Source organism: Fulmarus glacialis, unplaced genomic scaffold (assembly GCF_000690835.1).
Source record: "Fulmarus glacialis isolate BGI_N327 unplaced genomic scaffold, ASM69083v1 scaffold7647, whole genome shotgun sequence".
Lineage (NCBI taxonomy): Eukaryota > Metazoa > Chordata > Aves > Procellariiformes > Procellariidae > Fulmarus > Fulmarus glacialis.
In genome coordinates, this window is record NW_009225024.1 from 71,418 (window position 1) to 88,497 (window position 17,080).

The 17,080-nt window shown below is 37.6% G+C and overlaps 1 protein-coding gene across 1 annotated transcript in view; it reads right to left on the reverse strand.

The window, feature by feature from the left end:
• LOC104080071 (rho GTPase-activating protein 21-like) overlaps positions 1-17,080 on the reverse strand; it is a 52,121-nt gene that overhangs the window by 15,703 nt on the left and 19,338 nt on the right. The window contains 5 exon segments of the mRNA XM_009582338.1: positions 401-437; positions 526-628; positions 782-898; positions 901-921; positions 13,912-15,859. Coding sequence (XP_009580633.1) covers positions 401-437; positions 526-628; positions 782-898; positions 901-921; positions 13,912-15,859 — 2,226 coding nt within the window.

A 17,080-nucleotide genomic window follows, 5' to 3' on the forward strand; every position in this document is an offset into this window, starting at 1 on the left:
AATATCATTTCTAAAGTTTCCATATAACAATAGTAACCTTACGCATCCCAAGAATACTTTGAGAAACTGCAGGAGTCTTAGACTCTCATTAGTAAGTTTTTACAAAAGCATGCCATAGACATGTTTTGTTTACAGAAGCTGAGGAAAATGAAAAATCAAGGATGATATGGTGAGTCTAGAAAAAAAATAGACCATGTTTATTTATGTGATGCATACAGCACCAATTGGGGAAAAACATTAGAACCAATCAAAATCAAGAACAATTTGATGAGTAGCAATTCCAATAAACCTCATGCCTATGTTTAACGCATCACTTTGTATAACTGAGTTGTATAATTCATACAACTTGTCACAGTAGTATGTGTAATTCTTAGGAGTTGTTATATACATATATACCTACCTTAATCCCCTTTAAACTAGATACATGCTTAATGGATCTGTTGGGAGAAAAACAAATGTTAAAATGAGATTTTATACACTTTAAAAAACAGATATCCAAATTAACTGATATTTTCATGAACTTACGATTTTCCCTCTTCTCTGTAGTCATCCAGTCCTTCATCATATGATTTTGATCTCTCAGTTTTTGCAGCAGGCTGGCTATCCAGGACACTAGGCCGGATGGATTCTACAAACAAACAGAAATTTTTGAGTGTGTAAGAACCTGAATCACGTTTTTGCAATTTATTTCAAGCAATAAAGAGTTTACAGTTTTCACTCCTGTTTTCCAGAGCATAAAAGGAAAAAGTTGCATGAGAAAAAAAATTAAATCAACACTCACCATGATCATGTGAAAGCTGCCGCCGAATTAAAGGGATTGGAGATGTGGGACTGGGAGGAACAGTTGTTATAGCCGGTGCTTGAGAAGCAGATGCGGAAATAACAGCAGAAGCAGGAAAATACTAGGACTAGTTGGTTCATCTACAAAGGTAATATGACATATTAACATATTAAATACATTAATCAAATGCTCAAACTAAATAGCTGTCTGAACTTCTCATTATTGGGATATCAGATTAAGTATCTTAAACATGAAGTCTTTCAAACAAACATAAGGGTCCAATTTAATTCACACTGTCAAATGTGTTTGTTTATTTGTTTGTTTTTAAGAAAGGGGAGCCTGTTTCTTTTCATAAGAATGTTAATTGTACATTAGAGATAAGGGCAAAGAACATCATACCCAATTATAGATTTTGCTGTGAGTGAATGAAACAGGAATGATTTGCTAAACTCTTGTAATATTGCTTTCAAGTAGTCTATTTTTGTTTATGTGCATAAGTGAAAAACACACTTTTTACATCAGTAAGTCTAAACTCAAGAGATGGATAAGTATGATTTCTTACAATAAAATATGGGTACTCAGACTACTGAAAACCATTTGATTTAAATGATAAATGTTCAAATAATAAAGCCAAGTTACAAGCAAACAAAAAAGCATTTTAAACAGATTTCTAGCATCCAAAGAACCAATCCCCCCATCCTCCATACATTCAAATAAAGAAGCAAGTACTCATATTTTTAAAAGATGGCACTACTACATACCAATTAGTTCTTCCACTAATTGTTCATACAAACGATTGCATGCCATACATGCCCAGCACCTCACAGTCTCAACAGCCACAAGGGTCATCACGAAAGATTCCAAAAAGCTTTAAGTATTTCTAGTATTTAACATGTTTCTTACAAGATGGAAGAAGCTGAAAGATGCATTTTCAATCATTCTGAGAAAAGAGCCGTAACATCTTCTAGAACACATTACTAGGACTAGAAAAATAATTCTACTTCATGCTCCGGTAGAAGAGGGGAAGGCAGGGGGGGGGCGGAATCAAGTCACAAGCAGGGGCTGAACTGTACTGCCGTAATGAATATGAATGTATTCTAGGTGCTAAGAATTGTAATATGCAGAGCTACTGAAAAGCCTATTGAAATCAATGAACACTCACAGACAGAGGTTTATTCTTTGCTTTGTGTGAACACAACTGCGTGTGCTGCATTGTGCTTTTCCAACAGTCACTAACAGTTCTGTTAAGGCAGCACTTGTACCATCAAAATTTGGCAATGTAAATTTAAAACAAGGCAATAAACAATTAAAGTACAAGAAGGTTTAGCAACAGCAGTCCTCTAAATTGTCTGGAGTAGAAAATATAATTTTTGAAGTTATATGTTAAAGAAAGCATATCCCCCCAAAAAACTAGCTGCAAACTAGAAACATTAATAAAAAGGGAATGCAAAAGAATTCACAGCAAACCTGTGATACTACAATTTTTAAAATTTCCAAGTTTTACTTGCATCCACAGTAATAAATTAGAAGCATTTACAGACCTCTTCTCTACAGCAACTAGGAGATAGGAAGAACCTCAGTTACACTTCCATTTCAAACCTACGCCAATTCACCATCCTATTGCCTTTTTTCATTTGGTCCGCTTCCCTGCAGCAAACCCTGAGAGAAGCACACTAAGGTTGACTAAGGAATATAACCACTACTGAACAAGTTATTAGTTTATAGCATACAAACTGGAAGTGCTCAGCTTTAAGTTACTTATGTTACAGACTTATCTCTAAATGTCACAGTCTCTACTCCCAAAAGTTACAAAAATGCTAATGCTTGAAATAAATCTGCGCAAGCTGGGAACACGAAAGTGTTAAGCACTACTACACGATTTCCCACAACACTTAAATCCAAGAATTCAGCTGAGGAAAAACAGTTTCTAAGTCCTTGAAAGCAACAATAATTATTAAAATTATTATTACTTCACAGTGGATCTAATCCCCAGATGAATCAAAATTAAAGTGGTTTTAGAAATAGGCAAGCTTTAAAGAAATTGCAAATGACATTGGTAAAGGAGGGAAATAACTCTGTTCAATCCCTGAACAGGTTGAAGGTCAGCTAATGGCAAGCTTTTACATAATGTAAAGTGATTATAGAGCAAACCATGACGTACACCATATGAGTTATTGCCTACTAATTTAATGCACTGGCAAACCGCTGCTGTCCAATAAAAAACAAAACCCAAACAACTATATACATCCCTTGTATTTTGACCCTCCTCATTAGTGCTTGCAGTATTTATCCCCCTTTCCAGTTTGCTTGATTAATTGGTATATTTGCACACCAAAACTCCTCGCACAGCATGCAAAAGGATGTGTTCAGCTCATCAATCAATGAAAACGACTGTCCGAAATGTGGTGAAGTGTACAGAACAGACAAGCCAGAGGAAAAGCCACAAAAATAATTCTCTTTCAGTTTGTCATCTCACGGATTACCGGTGTCCCTTTAAATATTTGTAACAAAAAGGTCTAAGACTCCAGGGCTACTTAAAGTTTTACTTTTCATTTGAGAAAAGGATACAATTTGTTCCACACTATTGTCTATGAAGCGAACCAAGAGACTGGCCATCGGAAAATGAGCCAGCATGGTGACAGAGCATCTCCGGCAAAGGGGAAGATGCCGCTTGTCACCTCTGAACATAAGCATGCAACTGGTCAACAGTTGCAACTAGTGATTTTCAGGAAGAGCCTTTCAATTCAAAAACATTTATAGCGGGTAAGACACTGAAAACTTGTAATAGACAACACAGCTCCAACTACAGTTAACTTGCATTAACTGATTTGCTAGCTAAAGCAAAGAGAAATTCATGTGTCAAAGTACATTTGTATTGCAGTGCAGCTGGAGATCAGGGACCTACAAAGTGAGGGAGCATCTGTACACAATGCAAGTGATCTGGAAAAATATGAACTTTCTGACTCTGCAAAGACACAAATTTAGACTGAATGGGCTCAGAGGCAGAATAGAGATTTCAAAACCGAGGATTACATGGGTGAGAAAGCATGACAAAGAAGATGTGCTATCCCCACTTTGTGGATGAGGAACTAAGGAACAAGTATTAACCAATTTTCCAAAGATTCAAAGGAATGAACACCAAAAAAAAAGAATCACTGAAAAAAAAATTTGTATCATACCCTACTATACTGCTACAATACAATTTTATAATAATGAATATACTAAACATCTTTGTTTATATGTAAATCTCCTGGAACAGTCCTTCAGGATTACACATGAAGGTTTGCAAGTAACAACCTGAACACTTGAACACACATTTTGAGAACCTTAAATGTAATTTAAATGAATAACAGGTGGGAGTGAACCTTGGAAGGTCCCCTAGCCCAAGCTCCTCCTCTGAGCAGGGTTAGCACTGAATTCACACTATGTTGCTCAGGGCTTTTGTCCAACAAGTGCCAGAGGGGAACGATCTCTTCCCTCAATATCCTGACTGTGCTCTCATTGATGCAGACCAGTGTTAGTCTTCATCACCATCAAGGTGCCAGTACCACTGCAAGAGGTTAGCCTATTCCAGGAGCAGGGCTTAGCATTCGTCCTTGAATTTCAAGAGGTTCCTATCAGACCATCCCTCCAGGCTAAGTTCTTCTGAATACGCCTTCGCGCATATTGACTGCACCCCCTAGTCTGGAGTTGTCTGTGAACTTGATGAGCGTATTCCATCTCCTCTCTAGGTCCCTGATAAGGATATTAAACAAGATGGACCCTGAAGAACTCCACTTGTAACCAGACTCCAACTAGAATATGAACCCTTAGCCACTACCCTTTATACATGACGATCCAGTTTTCCTACGCATCCAGCAGTACACCCATCTAGACTATGTCACAAGAATGGTGTCGCAGAAAAGGTCAAAAGCCTTACTAAAGTCAAGGTTGGTGACCCCCTTGTGTTCTCCTCTCATTCACAGATCTAGTCATCTCATTATTAAAGGCAATCACATTGGTCAAGCACTATTTACCCTTGGTAAATCCACACTAGCTACACCCAATCACCTTCTCCTTCATGTGCCAAGAAATAAGTTTCAAGAGGACCAACTCCATGATGTTCCTATGGACTGAGATAAGGCTGATTGACTGCCTTCCCTGGATTGTCCCTCTCATCCGTTTTCAAGATGGGTGCACAATTTGCTTTTTTCCAGTTAATTGGGACCTCCCCCAGTCCTCATGATCCTTCAAAGATGATAGACAGCATCTCTGCAATGACATCAGCCTACTCTCTCAGCATCTTCATTGGGTCAGATGTACATGTACAGGTTGAGCTGCACTGGAGCTGTCTTAAGAGTTCCCTGTTTATCCAAGTTGGTTATGATTGTGGGTTTTGTTTGGTTTTGTTGGTTTGTTTTTTTTTTTTTAGTTTTTGTTTGTTTGTTTGTGGTTTTGTTTTGGTTTTTTGTTTTTGTTTGTTTGTTTGTTAAGGAAATTGTTTAGTTAGCTGAATCATAACATAAACATGGAGAGCAAATTCACAGACTAACTTTAGTCCACAGAGGCTAACCATCAGGGATGCTCAGGCTATCATGTAGAGAGAAAGGTGATTTCTCCCACCAACCCCTGGGGATTCAGATTGCCAAATCCTTCTTCACTGGTAATAGATAGTGACTGGAAAAAAATAGCTTCCCAAGGCTAAAGTCATCTTTCACATTTATGCCCCTTTGGACATGGCAGTCAGTGCATTGCAGACCACATTACCGTTTAACACACTAATTAGGCATTTCAATTTAAACAGACAATGTGAGTATGCGGCTACAAACCTTCATTCAACAAGTATGTATTTTATCAAAGACCATTTATTATCTGATTTAAAGATTCAAATAATAAAAATGTAGTAGCTGTGCAGTAACACACACTTAAAACAGTTTTAAATTGCTTTTCAGCTGAAGAATGTTGAGACAGTGTGCACCCCCAGACAAAAAAAATCACTCAACATACAATTTCCCAAACCACATACATTGAAGAGGATAACTGTAGTTTAATATTATTGGCTTTCTGAAAACCATATCCAATTCCTGGATTAGGTACGTGTTTAAAGATGCCCCTGTAGTATTTAACGCAACTTTGGTTACTCATAGGTCTTGTGGAATTGTAACAATGATTGCTCTTTGTAAAAATCTCAGCCTTCTGCAGAAGGCTACAGGGAGGTAACTCATACTGCTTTCTGTCTCCAAAGCAAAGGGCTAAAAGAGTAATTAAAAACACTACCTTCATTCAACGGGGGCACAGATGTGAAGGTTTCTATATACTGAGATGGCATCTACCTGACAGCCATTACAGTAAGTATTTTGACCCTTGCCTCTCTATTTCTTCAACAATTCTCTCAAACAACAGGTTATGGCTTTTGGGGTGTAATATAAGAATTAATATTACATGGCAAGTTTGTTTGCTTATGGCAGAAAAAAAAGGCACAAAACTATCAAGCACTCATTAGAAAAAGAAGAAAAAAAAAAAAAAAATCTTTTCTTTACTGAAGGACAGACAGGACATGCCAGTGACATGAACAGACCATGCAGCAAGACTGGCTTTAGAGGCACTCCCTTACTTCCAGCCCTCTGTCAACAACAGCGTTGCATGCCGCATCCTTGGCCTATCCAAGCACTCCATAGTACGCAATACCATGACAGGCTCTGCACAACGCTACCTTGCTCCAAAGTATTCTTCTTAAATACAGTACACGAAAACTTTAAAATCTTGTCCTACGTCTAATACCTCCTCTGTGCCAGTTTAGGTTTGCTCCAGCTTGCTAGAGGCAGCACTTCCCTTATGGTACAGCTACATGGACCAGATTTCCCTTCCTTAACCTCAGTGGGAGGCAGGACACGAGGGGTCAAGCAAAGGCTGCTGAGGCACAGGCACAAGCGGAGCAAGGCAGAGCAGAGTAGGGGGACAGAGGCCGCAAGGAAGAGGCACCAGTGAAAAGAATGCAGGAAGAAAGGAGAGAGGGTGGCCAGGACACTGGAGTAGGAAGAGGATCTTCATCCACACACAGGCAAGGAAGTTAAAAAAAGGTCTATCTCAGAGGTTCCTCACCTCCCAGAAACCTCAGAAAAAGCTGAATTTAAGGTAAACAGAGACATACTAATATAGACCATTTTTCTTAAAAGCCTGTCAGGAAGACAATAAAATAAAAAGACCATGTATACAATTTCACCTGTGTAGTGAGAAGGCCAGAAATAACCAATAAAACAAAAATGAATTGTTCAATCAAAAATAAACTATATGGAACTAACCCTGCTATCACACAAGATAGCACAAAGGACTAATAAATACCCCACAGCAGTGACTTTTTGTTACAGATCTTGAAGTAAAAGCTGCTGCATCTTATACTTCAACCTGCAAGGGTAAAAGCTCCAATAATTAAAGGCTTCCAAGCCTAAAGCACACGATTTGGAAAGAAGATACACTACAGCCTGGATTCATCATGACTCGCTACCTCATTTTTCAAAAAAGAGCCTTTAAAACGTTTTTTTTGTTTGTTTGTTAGTTTTTAAGTACTGACAGCACTGATTGTCTTTACAAAGAACTTCTTCATATATCTACTTTACGTAATTATCCTCTTGTAGCCAAAAGAATATAATGGAAACATGTCTGCATGCTGAGCACATTCATTTCTGTAAGCCACAGGAACACAGGACTGGAACAAACCTCCTGAATCATCAAATCCAGTCCTCTGCTAACACACTCATGTAAATAGTATGTTTATTATACTGACTGAGTTTCACACAAACAGACAAAAGCTTCCCAAGGTTATTCTTCAGGTGACACTATTCTGAAAACCTTACCTATGACAGCCTGTTGCTTATTTCAGCATTAAACAAATGTGTAACTATCTTTCTATACAAAATAATACAAAGCAATTCTAAAGGTTCCTGTTCACAGTATTACCCCACCACATAAAAAAGTACAATTCTCAATATACTTTTTTTTTTGCCAAGAACCCTGATAGCATTCCTTTATTACCTGTAATTATTATTTCAGATCATAATGATACACTAAAGTTGATTTATGCTTTGAAAATATTACCCATTACCAAACAAATCTCATGCTTCTACTCAATTAAAACTCTTCTAGATGTTACGAATTATTGACTTCAAATTTTAAGTTTTAATTAAAAAAGGATTTTTGAGCTACAGAAGCATGTAAATGGTATTTAAAATGCTAATGTGTAATTTTGTGTTTTGGCTGCTATACTTCAGAATACCACAATGATTTAAAAATTGTTCTTTGGATAAGAAACACTGAAATTTTCAGCCTGAAGCAATAGCAATTTGGCAGGCCACACTGTAAAACCCTGAAAAAAAAATAGAAGACTGATGCTTATCTTAGAAACACTGATGACATGTTAAAAGCTGTGCCAATGCTATCGCTAAAATAATGGAAGCAATAGTCCCTCAAAAATGAACATCTGTCAGCTCTAATTTCTATTGCAGTTACATTTATATTTTAATAGTTTGGAATAGCTAGGCCATAACTTGTAGAAAAAAAAATTATCACAATGGCTGAGGATTTTCATATTCATCCTGACTGCTAACAGTTTTTGCTAAAATTAAAGCTTCCTTAAAACTTGCCATATCAACCATCTGTATTCAGCCACCATTTGCCCTTAAGGTATGCACACATTTTGGGTTGACAAGCCACAATCTCTGCTGCAGAAGTTTGAGGTTTTGAATTTCTCTCTGCCTGATACTTATTTCTTCTCACAAGGAAAAAACAGAATGAGTACATTCTTTCAATTACTACTTTATTGCATGCGAGAATATTTCTGGTTGTTTACCCTAACCTTTCCCTATTCCTACCATCATAACCCTTTTCATAGTGTGTTGTGCAAGTATATCAATTTATTTTCTAGTTTCAAGAATATAACTGCATTCAGTAGGTGTGTATTCACATTGTTGTCTTCTGTACCAGAGCCTAAGCAGCCTGCAGAGAGAGGCATAAAGATGTAGGGGGAGAAGAGGAAAGGTATGGCACGTATTTCACTAAAAAAAGGCAGTAAACTCATTACACTTTCAAAAAAAGTACCTGGAGTTATGTACATGACTTATCATTTAAAGGTAGGTACTGATAAGGTAAAATCAATACTTCCAGCATTAGAGAAGAAGAATGCCATCACATGTACAATAAAGATGCCTGAAAAGTTTAACTAATGCTGAGTGTTTTAGGATGTTTCACCTCCTAATTCCTTAGTTACTTTACTTTAAAAAAAAAGAGAAATATTTGGTAAACAAAAAAAAAAAAAAAAAAAAAAGAATTAAAAAGAAGGTTGAACAGAATTCACTAGAAGCCAGCTAAATTTATCCTATCTGTTGTTGATCAATAAGTACCCAAATGCTTTTATTATGACAGAAGTTTGTAGAAAAATAGATATTGGAATACAATAAAAATTTTTTTTTTTTTTTTTTTTTTGAAAACTAGCATAAATCAGTTCTTAAAGCAAGGTGAAAAGCAGAGTTCGCCTTATTACTAGCACAGAAATCACTACGGTTTTTTGCCTGCACTAAGGGTAGAAGCAATAGAGAGATAAAACCATGAGTGGCATGGAAAGCGTGAAATCAAGATTAGCAGTCTGCTGGTCACTTACAACATTTGTATCAGAAATTCAGCCAGCAGGAGACAGGTTTTAAAAAAACACACCCCCACACAATAAATACCAAATAGTTAAAGCTGTGAAACTCCTGGCAAATCTTTATTTAAATTGATATAGGGTACTTAATAGCAAAATTTTACTGTACTACAAAAGAAAATGGAGAAATTCATGGAGCACTTAAAATCACATTTGGCTCAGGAATGTTGTAAAGTGCAAACGGTTGGAGAATAGAAAGTACCCACATTAAGTATCATATATCCTTGTCCTGTTCAGACACCTTTCCTTGGGTATCAATTTCAGCCAGAGAGAGGACACTTACCTAATTTTTACAACACTTTGGTGTTACTGAAGTCTGGTCAAATATTTTTATCTGGCTAATTTTCTCTCAGTTATTCACAAATTAGTAGTGGAATGAAGTGACCTATAATTTTTCTAGGGTAAGGATGTACTAGGTATTTTCAAAAATGGGATCACACCTCTGAGGAAAAGTCTTCATACTTATCTCATGCTACTGCATGCCTAAAAGAAAAGCTCTACAATAGGATGACTATAAACTTGGTTTGATTTGAAAAGAATTTTAAACTTCAAGATGATGTTTATTTAGGCTAAGTATTTTAAAACATATCCATTTAAAATTAATTTTCACGTGACAACCCACTGCAAAGTTGAAAAGAACATTCACCCAGTAGTAATGGCCAAAGCACTAAACTGCACTGGCAGCTAGACATACTGCAATCAGGTTAAGTATTGAAGCAGTTTCTTCATTTCACTTATATGGGTAGTTCATTCAACTCAATCTGGGAGTTGGATTATCCTTTTTTTTAATTGCTTTTTACTCTACAACAAATGGTGTAAGAAGGAAAAAAATAGTTTCAAGCTAGCTGCAAATCTCAGACATGCACACTAGACATCTATATCTAAGAAATGTATTTAAAGTAACTGTATTCTGAATCAACCTTTTCTCGACAGTTACAAAAATGTTAAGTAGCATTCTAATTTCCATCCCAGTGCAGCTTAACACATCCAAAATTACCCAGTAGGTCAGAAATTTATCATTTGCTGTTCTCTAACAGAGAAATTGTGTACAAATTAGAAGTCTGAAAAAATGTACATTAAGCACCACAATTGCTAATATAGTCACTGATAGAGATAATGGTATTTTTACTAGTGTAGAGAACAGGTGAGACTGTTTCTAGGTAAAAGGAATAACCTTTCATTAGACTAACTGGTATAGTTTGAAACAATAGAGAGCATTTCAAGAACAGAGCCTTTCTTTGGAAATAGAAACAGCAGCTTTCCAAGCTAACCACAATACCCTGCATTTAGTAGCACATGGAAAGTACTGAAGCCTGCAGTACCAGGGTGTGTTTTTCTGTAAAACCGGCAGCTTCCTCATCCCCCAAGAACATCTGCTTACCTGAAGAAGAGTTTGAGCACACAATATCTTGACTAATTTTTTCAAATAAATCAATTTCTCCTATAAAAGATATTACATCTACCTACTAGGTTTGCTCTGGACAAATCTCTCATTTCTATTAGCAAATGCAAACCAAAATTTGATCTCCCTGTTTCAGAACAGCTTTTTGTGAAAGGACTAGTGTCAAAAGGCAGTTCTTCAGCAATCTACATAATCCCTCCAAGAATCTGCCGTAAGCAAGCTCGATGAAAACTCTCCTTGGAATTCTGTTTGTGGTGCAGGGCACCATGCTACTTACAAAGAGATACTCTAATATCATCCTGATGATGTGTTATTCTCAAGAGCAGGTTAGTCACAAAATACTGCTGCAGAAGCCAATTGTTCCTGGCTGAATTTTTACCAAATACGGTCTGCCCATACCTACTACTTTTTAATGCGCAGAAAGTGGTAACAAAAATAAACACACCATGAAGTATTTAAAATGGCAATAATATGTGACCTTGGAAGATATTTATTCCCGCCAAATTTACATTTTTACACTACTCTAAAGATCTACTGTACAAATAACTTCAGTAAGTGCATTTATGAAATGAACCATATCTAATAAAACCTAATACTGCAAAAACCAATTATGCTGACGTACACATAAGGAAAGCAGAGAGGTTGCCAACAGCAAGGTACGTCTTTATTCAAAGTAACATCCTTCTCAATAATCAGACAGAAAAGAAAAAAAAAAAAAAAAGAGAAAGAAAAATCCCAAATCAAAACACAAAACAGAAAAATCCAAGCGATCTTCCTTCAGAAGAGTTAAATAGCCTTTAACTGAGTTTCAAAGAAGATCTAGGGTTTTATCCGCCTGATTAAGTACGGCTTTTAACAAGTGAAGCTGTAATTAGGCATAATGATAGTGGAACAAGCAAAGTTTGAATCATGCATATTAATTCTAACTTCGGAAGATGCCCACTCTTAATGGCATTTGATGCTCTTCCTATTCAGAGAGGGTTATGTCATCTTCAGTGTGCTGGAGCTGTGGTGGAAATTTTCCACAGCACCTGTACCGGCACAAGAATTTCTTGCTAGGAAGACAGCCACAAGTACTGTGTTGGCTGAGACTGTGCCCATGCTCTAGCAGCACCACTTTTTAATATTTCTGGAGCATTCAGGAGGTTTCAGTCCAAGAGGCTAAGGAGCTCGTAAGAATTCACACAATCCCATGTGGTGTTATGCCAAGAGGCTGCAGTGGAGAGTTACAATTTTGTTTCTTCTGAACTGCTCAGCTGCTACCAGAATGCAGTACAATTGCCACGTTTAAGGCTTCTTTGAACTTTAGTCATCACATTTCTCTAACATCTGGAAGCAAGCCACATGAATAAGGGTTCATGGCAAATCTTTGTCAAAATCAAGATAGGAGATTGAGTAGAAAAGGTTGGGCTTGATTTTGACAATCTTGATCTGACTTTTAAACAACATTTAAATTGTATGGGATTAGAAAACTCCCAGCAAGCACTCCTAAGTGAGTACAAATACCGCACATAATTTAAATCAAGTGCCCAATGTTGATTTTAGGCATAGTATTAAAAAGCCCTGCACAAAGACCAGTTACATGCCTTACAAACTTGTACTAATCCTTCAAGACAGATCGACAGGGTCTAAAGAAGAATCCAAAATTACACTGGATACTGATGCATCCAGTAATCAAAAAAATCTATACAACTCCCATTCAAAAAGGAAAACCCAATATAAAAACCATCTGCTAGCTAAGAAAGCATTTTTGTTACATCTTAACAAAGTTCTGTCAAAAGAACAGAATTATTGTATCTTTTGTATGATTTCCATTCTTTGATGCACACAAAGCTTCTTCACTATTTTTGGTTATTTACTTTAAACTAGTAGCAGATATTATAGATAATTCTAGGGGAAAAATCACTGCTGCAGATCCACAATAGAAGACAATTGTGCTAAGACAACGTATCTGTAACTCAACCTAACCTGTAAAAAAACCTGAAGAGTATTAAGAGTTGTTTTTCACATATGTGAGTTTGAGAAACAAAATTCAGTATTTTCTAAATACTTCTTATACTAAATTCAAAAACACACAGCCACGTATAAATCAACCCATGTGGAAAACGGTCCTTAGACATCTAAACTCCAAAGGATTAAACCAGCCACAACAAACGAAAATCCAACTCAACAATAACAGTAGGGCAAAGACGACACAGGCATTGTCTACTTGAGTAGAACAGAAATGCTCTGCCACTGAAACTCTCTCTTCAGCAGATGATTCCAATTCCTCACATATCCAAAACTGGATTTTAAATTTTTTTTTCCTACTACTTACAAGCCTTCCATGAGTTCCTCTTTTCTTCCAAATTATCTGAAAAGTGCTCAGCCCCCTTTCTGTAAGATCCCTGTAATTCCAATCCTGTTTGTGTCACAGCCCACAGGCAAATCTTTGTGCCTTCTCACATTCCGCTTCCACAAATATTCATACCTACATTAGCATCTTTACTTGCAAACTCACTTCATTTTACTGCCATTCTTTCACCTGAAACAGCTTTCCTCTATCCCATATCTGTCTCAGAAAGCTTTCACCTTACCTATTCAGCTGACAAACTTTTTTTCACAAATCACCCTCATATGGATTTGCATCCATATTCTCTCTTTACTGGATTCCAAATATATTTTATACTACAGAAGTAAAAATATTTTGAAAGGTGCTGCAAATGCTAGTTGGCCATATACATGACATCAGAGCATTATGTGGAGTGATAACCAGACGTATTTATATAATGTAGACTTCTCCAGGGGGTTAAGGAAAATTCTAGAAAAATATTAAATCACTGTAGACTTTTTTACACTGATCCTCCAGGACTCCAAACAAAAGAGAACATTTTTTTCCTCCACTGAAGAATATTTTTAGTTTTACCAACCTAATATTACTCTAGGTGAGAAAAGAACTCCCGTGCCCCCCAACCTCAGGGTTTACAGGAACAGCAGTCAGCTACCTGGCATGGTGCTCTCCATCATCTTTAGCAGAGGAAAGCATTTTACGCACACTGGAATAGTTCAACTCACCAATAAATGGAATAGAAGCCAAGGAGTCACCAGGTGGGCTGGAACCTGATGCTTTCCTTTCTTCTATTCTTTTTATGTGGACTTCTCTCCGAGCATCATTAGGTAACCAACAGGTAGTGTCCGAGGTTGCCTCTTGGTCATTTACAGCAAGAATGTAGGACTGATGCCTCAAAGGCTGTGGAGTTTGGTGGCCAGAGGGTGATTTGTCCCGCATGACCACTGTGTCTTTGTCATTTTCCTGAACATCCGTTTGCAGAGTTTCAGACTCATGGACATCTTCCCTTTCGAAATCATGAATCTTTTGTCTGATGGAACCATCTACGTTGTCAGAGGTAGTTGAACTCTCACTTGTTGGCTGAACAAGTTTGGGGGAAGCTGGAGACAGAGAGGAGGTTTGGATGGTTTTGCCAGTTTCTGTTTTGTGATCTGGGGCACCTTCTGCTCGGATCCTTGACTGTTGGTTTAACAGACCACTCTGATGCAAGTGATTTACTGTTCTTTGGTCTTTGCTGGCAACAGCATCCAGGCCCTGGTTAAGGGCAAACGATGGTTTTGCTGCATAGGGAACAGAGTTCTTCAAAGAGCTACTTTTAGAACTTCTGGCTGGTGTGAGAGACAATCTCTCTTGTGAAACAGTTGTAGGTTTTGAAACTCCCCCAGGAGTTTGCAAATCTCGGGAAGGCTGTAACATTTTTATATCTGGTGGAACTTTCTGAAAATGAGAACCAGGCAGAGAAGCTCTACTACCTGTTCTCCTGTTGTCTGAAATACAAGCACTCGGAGCCATAGAAAAATTTTGACCTCGAAGGGACATATGAAATGCATGCTGTCTGGATCTCTCATAAATACCTCGCCGATCATCTTGTTCAGTAAACCCTGTCCACTTGTAAGTTTTTCTCCTATCTCCATTAGTATCTGCAATCAGATTCTCAGAATGAAAATTTTCTAGCACTTCACCCTGTTTGCTGAGATAATCCCATGACCGAGCCCTGTGACTCCTAGCATTAACTGAAGGTGAAGTTAGAGTATCTTGTGAAGCACTTCGTGGCCACTCTTTCATCAACACGGGATCTTCAAGTCTTTCCTGGGATACGCTTCTCTGTCGGATCTGAACAGACTGTGGAACCCTGTCATGAGAGGTGCTCCTGCGCCGTACCTGTGAAGCAGTGCGATTTGGCACCACTTGATTATAATCAGTTGTATTCTGAGAAGCTGCTCTTAAACTATCTAACCTTTCCTGTATTGTTCGGGAGCCATACATGTGCATGCGTCTATTATCAATGTACTCTTTGTAAGTTTTATAGGTCTTCCAGTCTATATGCTGGTGGGATGTTGGAGAACTGTAATGATTAGTAGAGACTGAGGGCGAGTCTGTGGCTTGAGCAGGTCTAGTGCTTGGGATTCCTTCTGGACATACTACATAATTTGAAGCTTTACTTAGTGTTCCAGCTGGATCAACTGGCCTTGTTATTGGAGTCTGGGGAAGTACAATGGCAGTGGACACCGAAGAAGACGGTGACGTGGTCCGTGCTTTTAGACTGGTTTGCTCTTTTAAGCCATACCTTACTTCCTCTGTCCTGTGTGATGGACCGACATGATTATTTCTGCAAGATGGCAAATCTACAGCCTTCTCAGAAGGCACAATAACAGTCCTTACAGTTTCATTGCAAACACACACAGCTGTATTTGATTTTGCAATGTCTGTTGGTGATGGAGGCACTTGTATTTCCATTCTGTAGGCCCTCTCTGGCTGTGTCAATGCCCGTACTGGTCTACTGACTTGCTGTTTCCCCAGCGAGAAGTCAGAAGATAGCTTGTCACCAGCTTGTGCCATAACAGAAGCTGTGGATGTCAGGCGTGGATAACATATTGGTGGTGGTTCAGGTATATTATGGGCATTACCACTGTAGGCTTCGTTGCCTTTCAGGTAGGCATCTTGGGAATACGCCTGTGGAGAGAAGATTAAGTGAGTAATTCAGCAGTGAGGGAGATGGAAAAGTTCACCATCTAGCATTTGCACGATCAAGCTTCAAGAGAGGAAACACAAGTACAAAATTCGCACTATCATTTTAGATAAAATGTTAGTTAAAAAGATAAAAATAGCATTCCATCCCCTTAGTGAGCAGAAACAGAACAAGCAAAATCATTACATACATTCCCTCCCTCAACAATTAAAAAACTGAACTGATGACCAATTCTAGGAAATACTGCAGGTAGGGCACTGAGGCAGGTTTCCCAAAAATCCATAAGCACAAAACACAGTATTTTTCTCCCCCTTAATTTTGCTTTCTAACATGATGCTTCACACATTCTTCCCATTTAAGCTTCACATTGCTGGAAACCAGAATTTCACAGCAATTGACAGGTTAAAATGTTGCACAATAAATTCAACTAGCACTAGAAAATTCTGTATTCACTCTGTTCTATAAAAGAACTCTGTTCACTTAATGTAGTACATATGAAATGTACACAAATATACATACATACGCTCCTCTAAGATGTCTTCTACATAAAAGCTACTGTTCCTAAACATAAAATGAATAAATTGCAGCAGTAACATCTTTGTTGTGAGCCAACACCCTCTAAGTCATCTTACATTTTACAGGAGACAGCCAGTACATAGCACACAAATCTCACTGCAAAAATATTAATATGTAACATTTTTAACTTCAAGGCACAAACAGTATGAAAATTCATACATACCCACTACTGTCCACACACTATTAAAACACAAACTAAAATCTCAAATTAATTTCCTTAGCGCATTTATTTGCACCTTTGTTTTTAAGAGCCTGACTCCTGAGAAAAAACGGTTATAATACACTTAGTATGTTTCTGTAGCCTTTTAGAAAAGCAGCATTTATCATTGTGAAATTAACAGAACATTCAAAGTAATAATTCAATGAGAAGCATACAGCATACTTAAACAATATCCTATTATTGAAAAACTTTAGCATGACTTCGTTCAGTTTAAACATAATGAAATAAAGAGCCAACGCAGAGCCTGCCAATGCAACAGCAGATTAAAATGATTTCTCAGGGCTTTTACACGCTTAGGCGTGGTATCATATCACAGCATTTCCTGTCCAAATCATAACATGCTGAATTCCAGAATATTAATGTGCCCTGTCTGAACCTAGACAGGTTATAAAAGCCCAAGTGCAGCCAT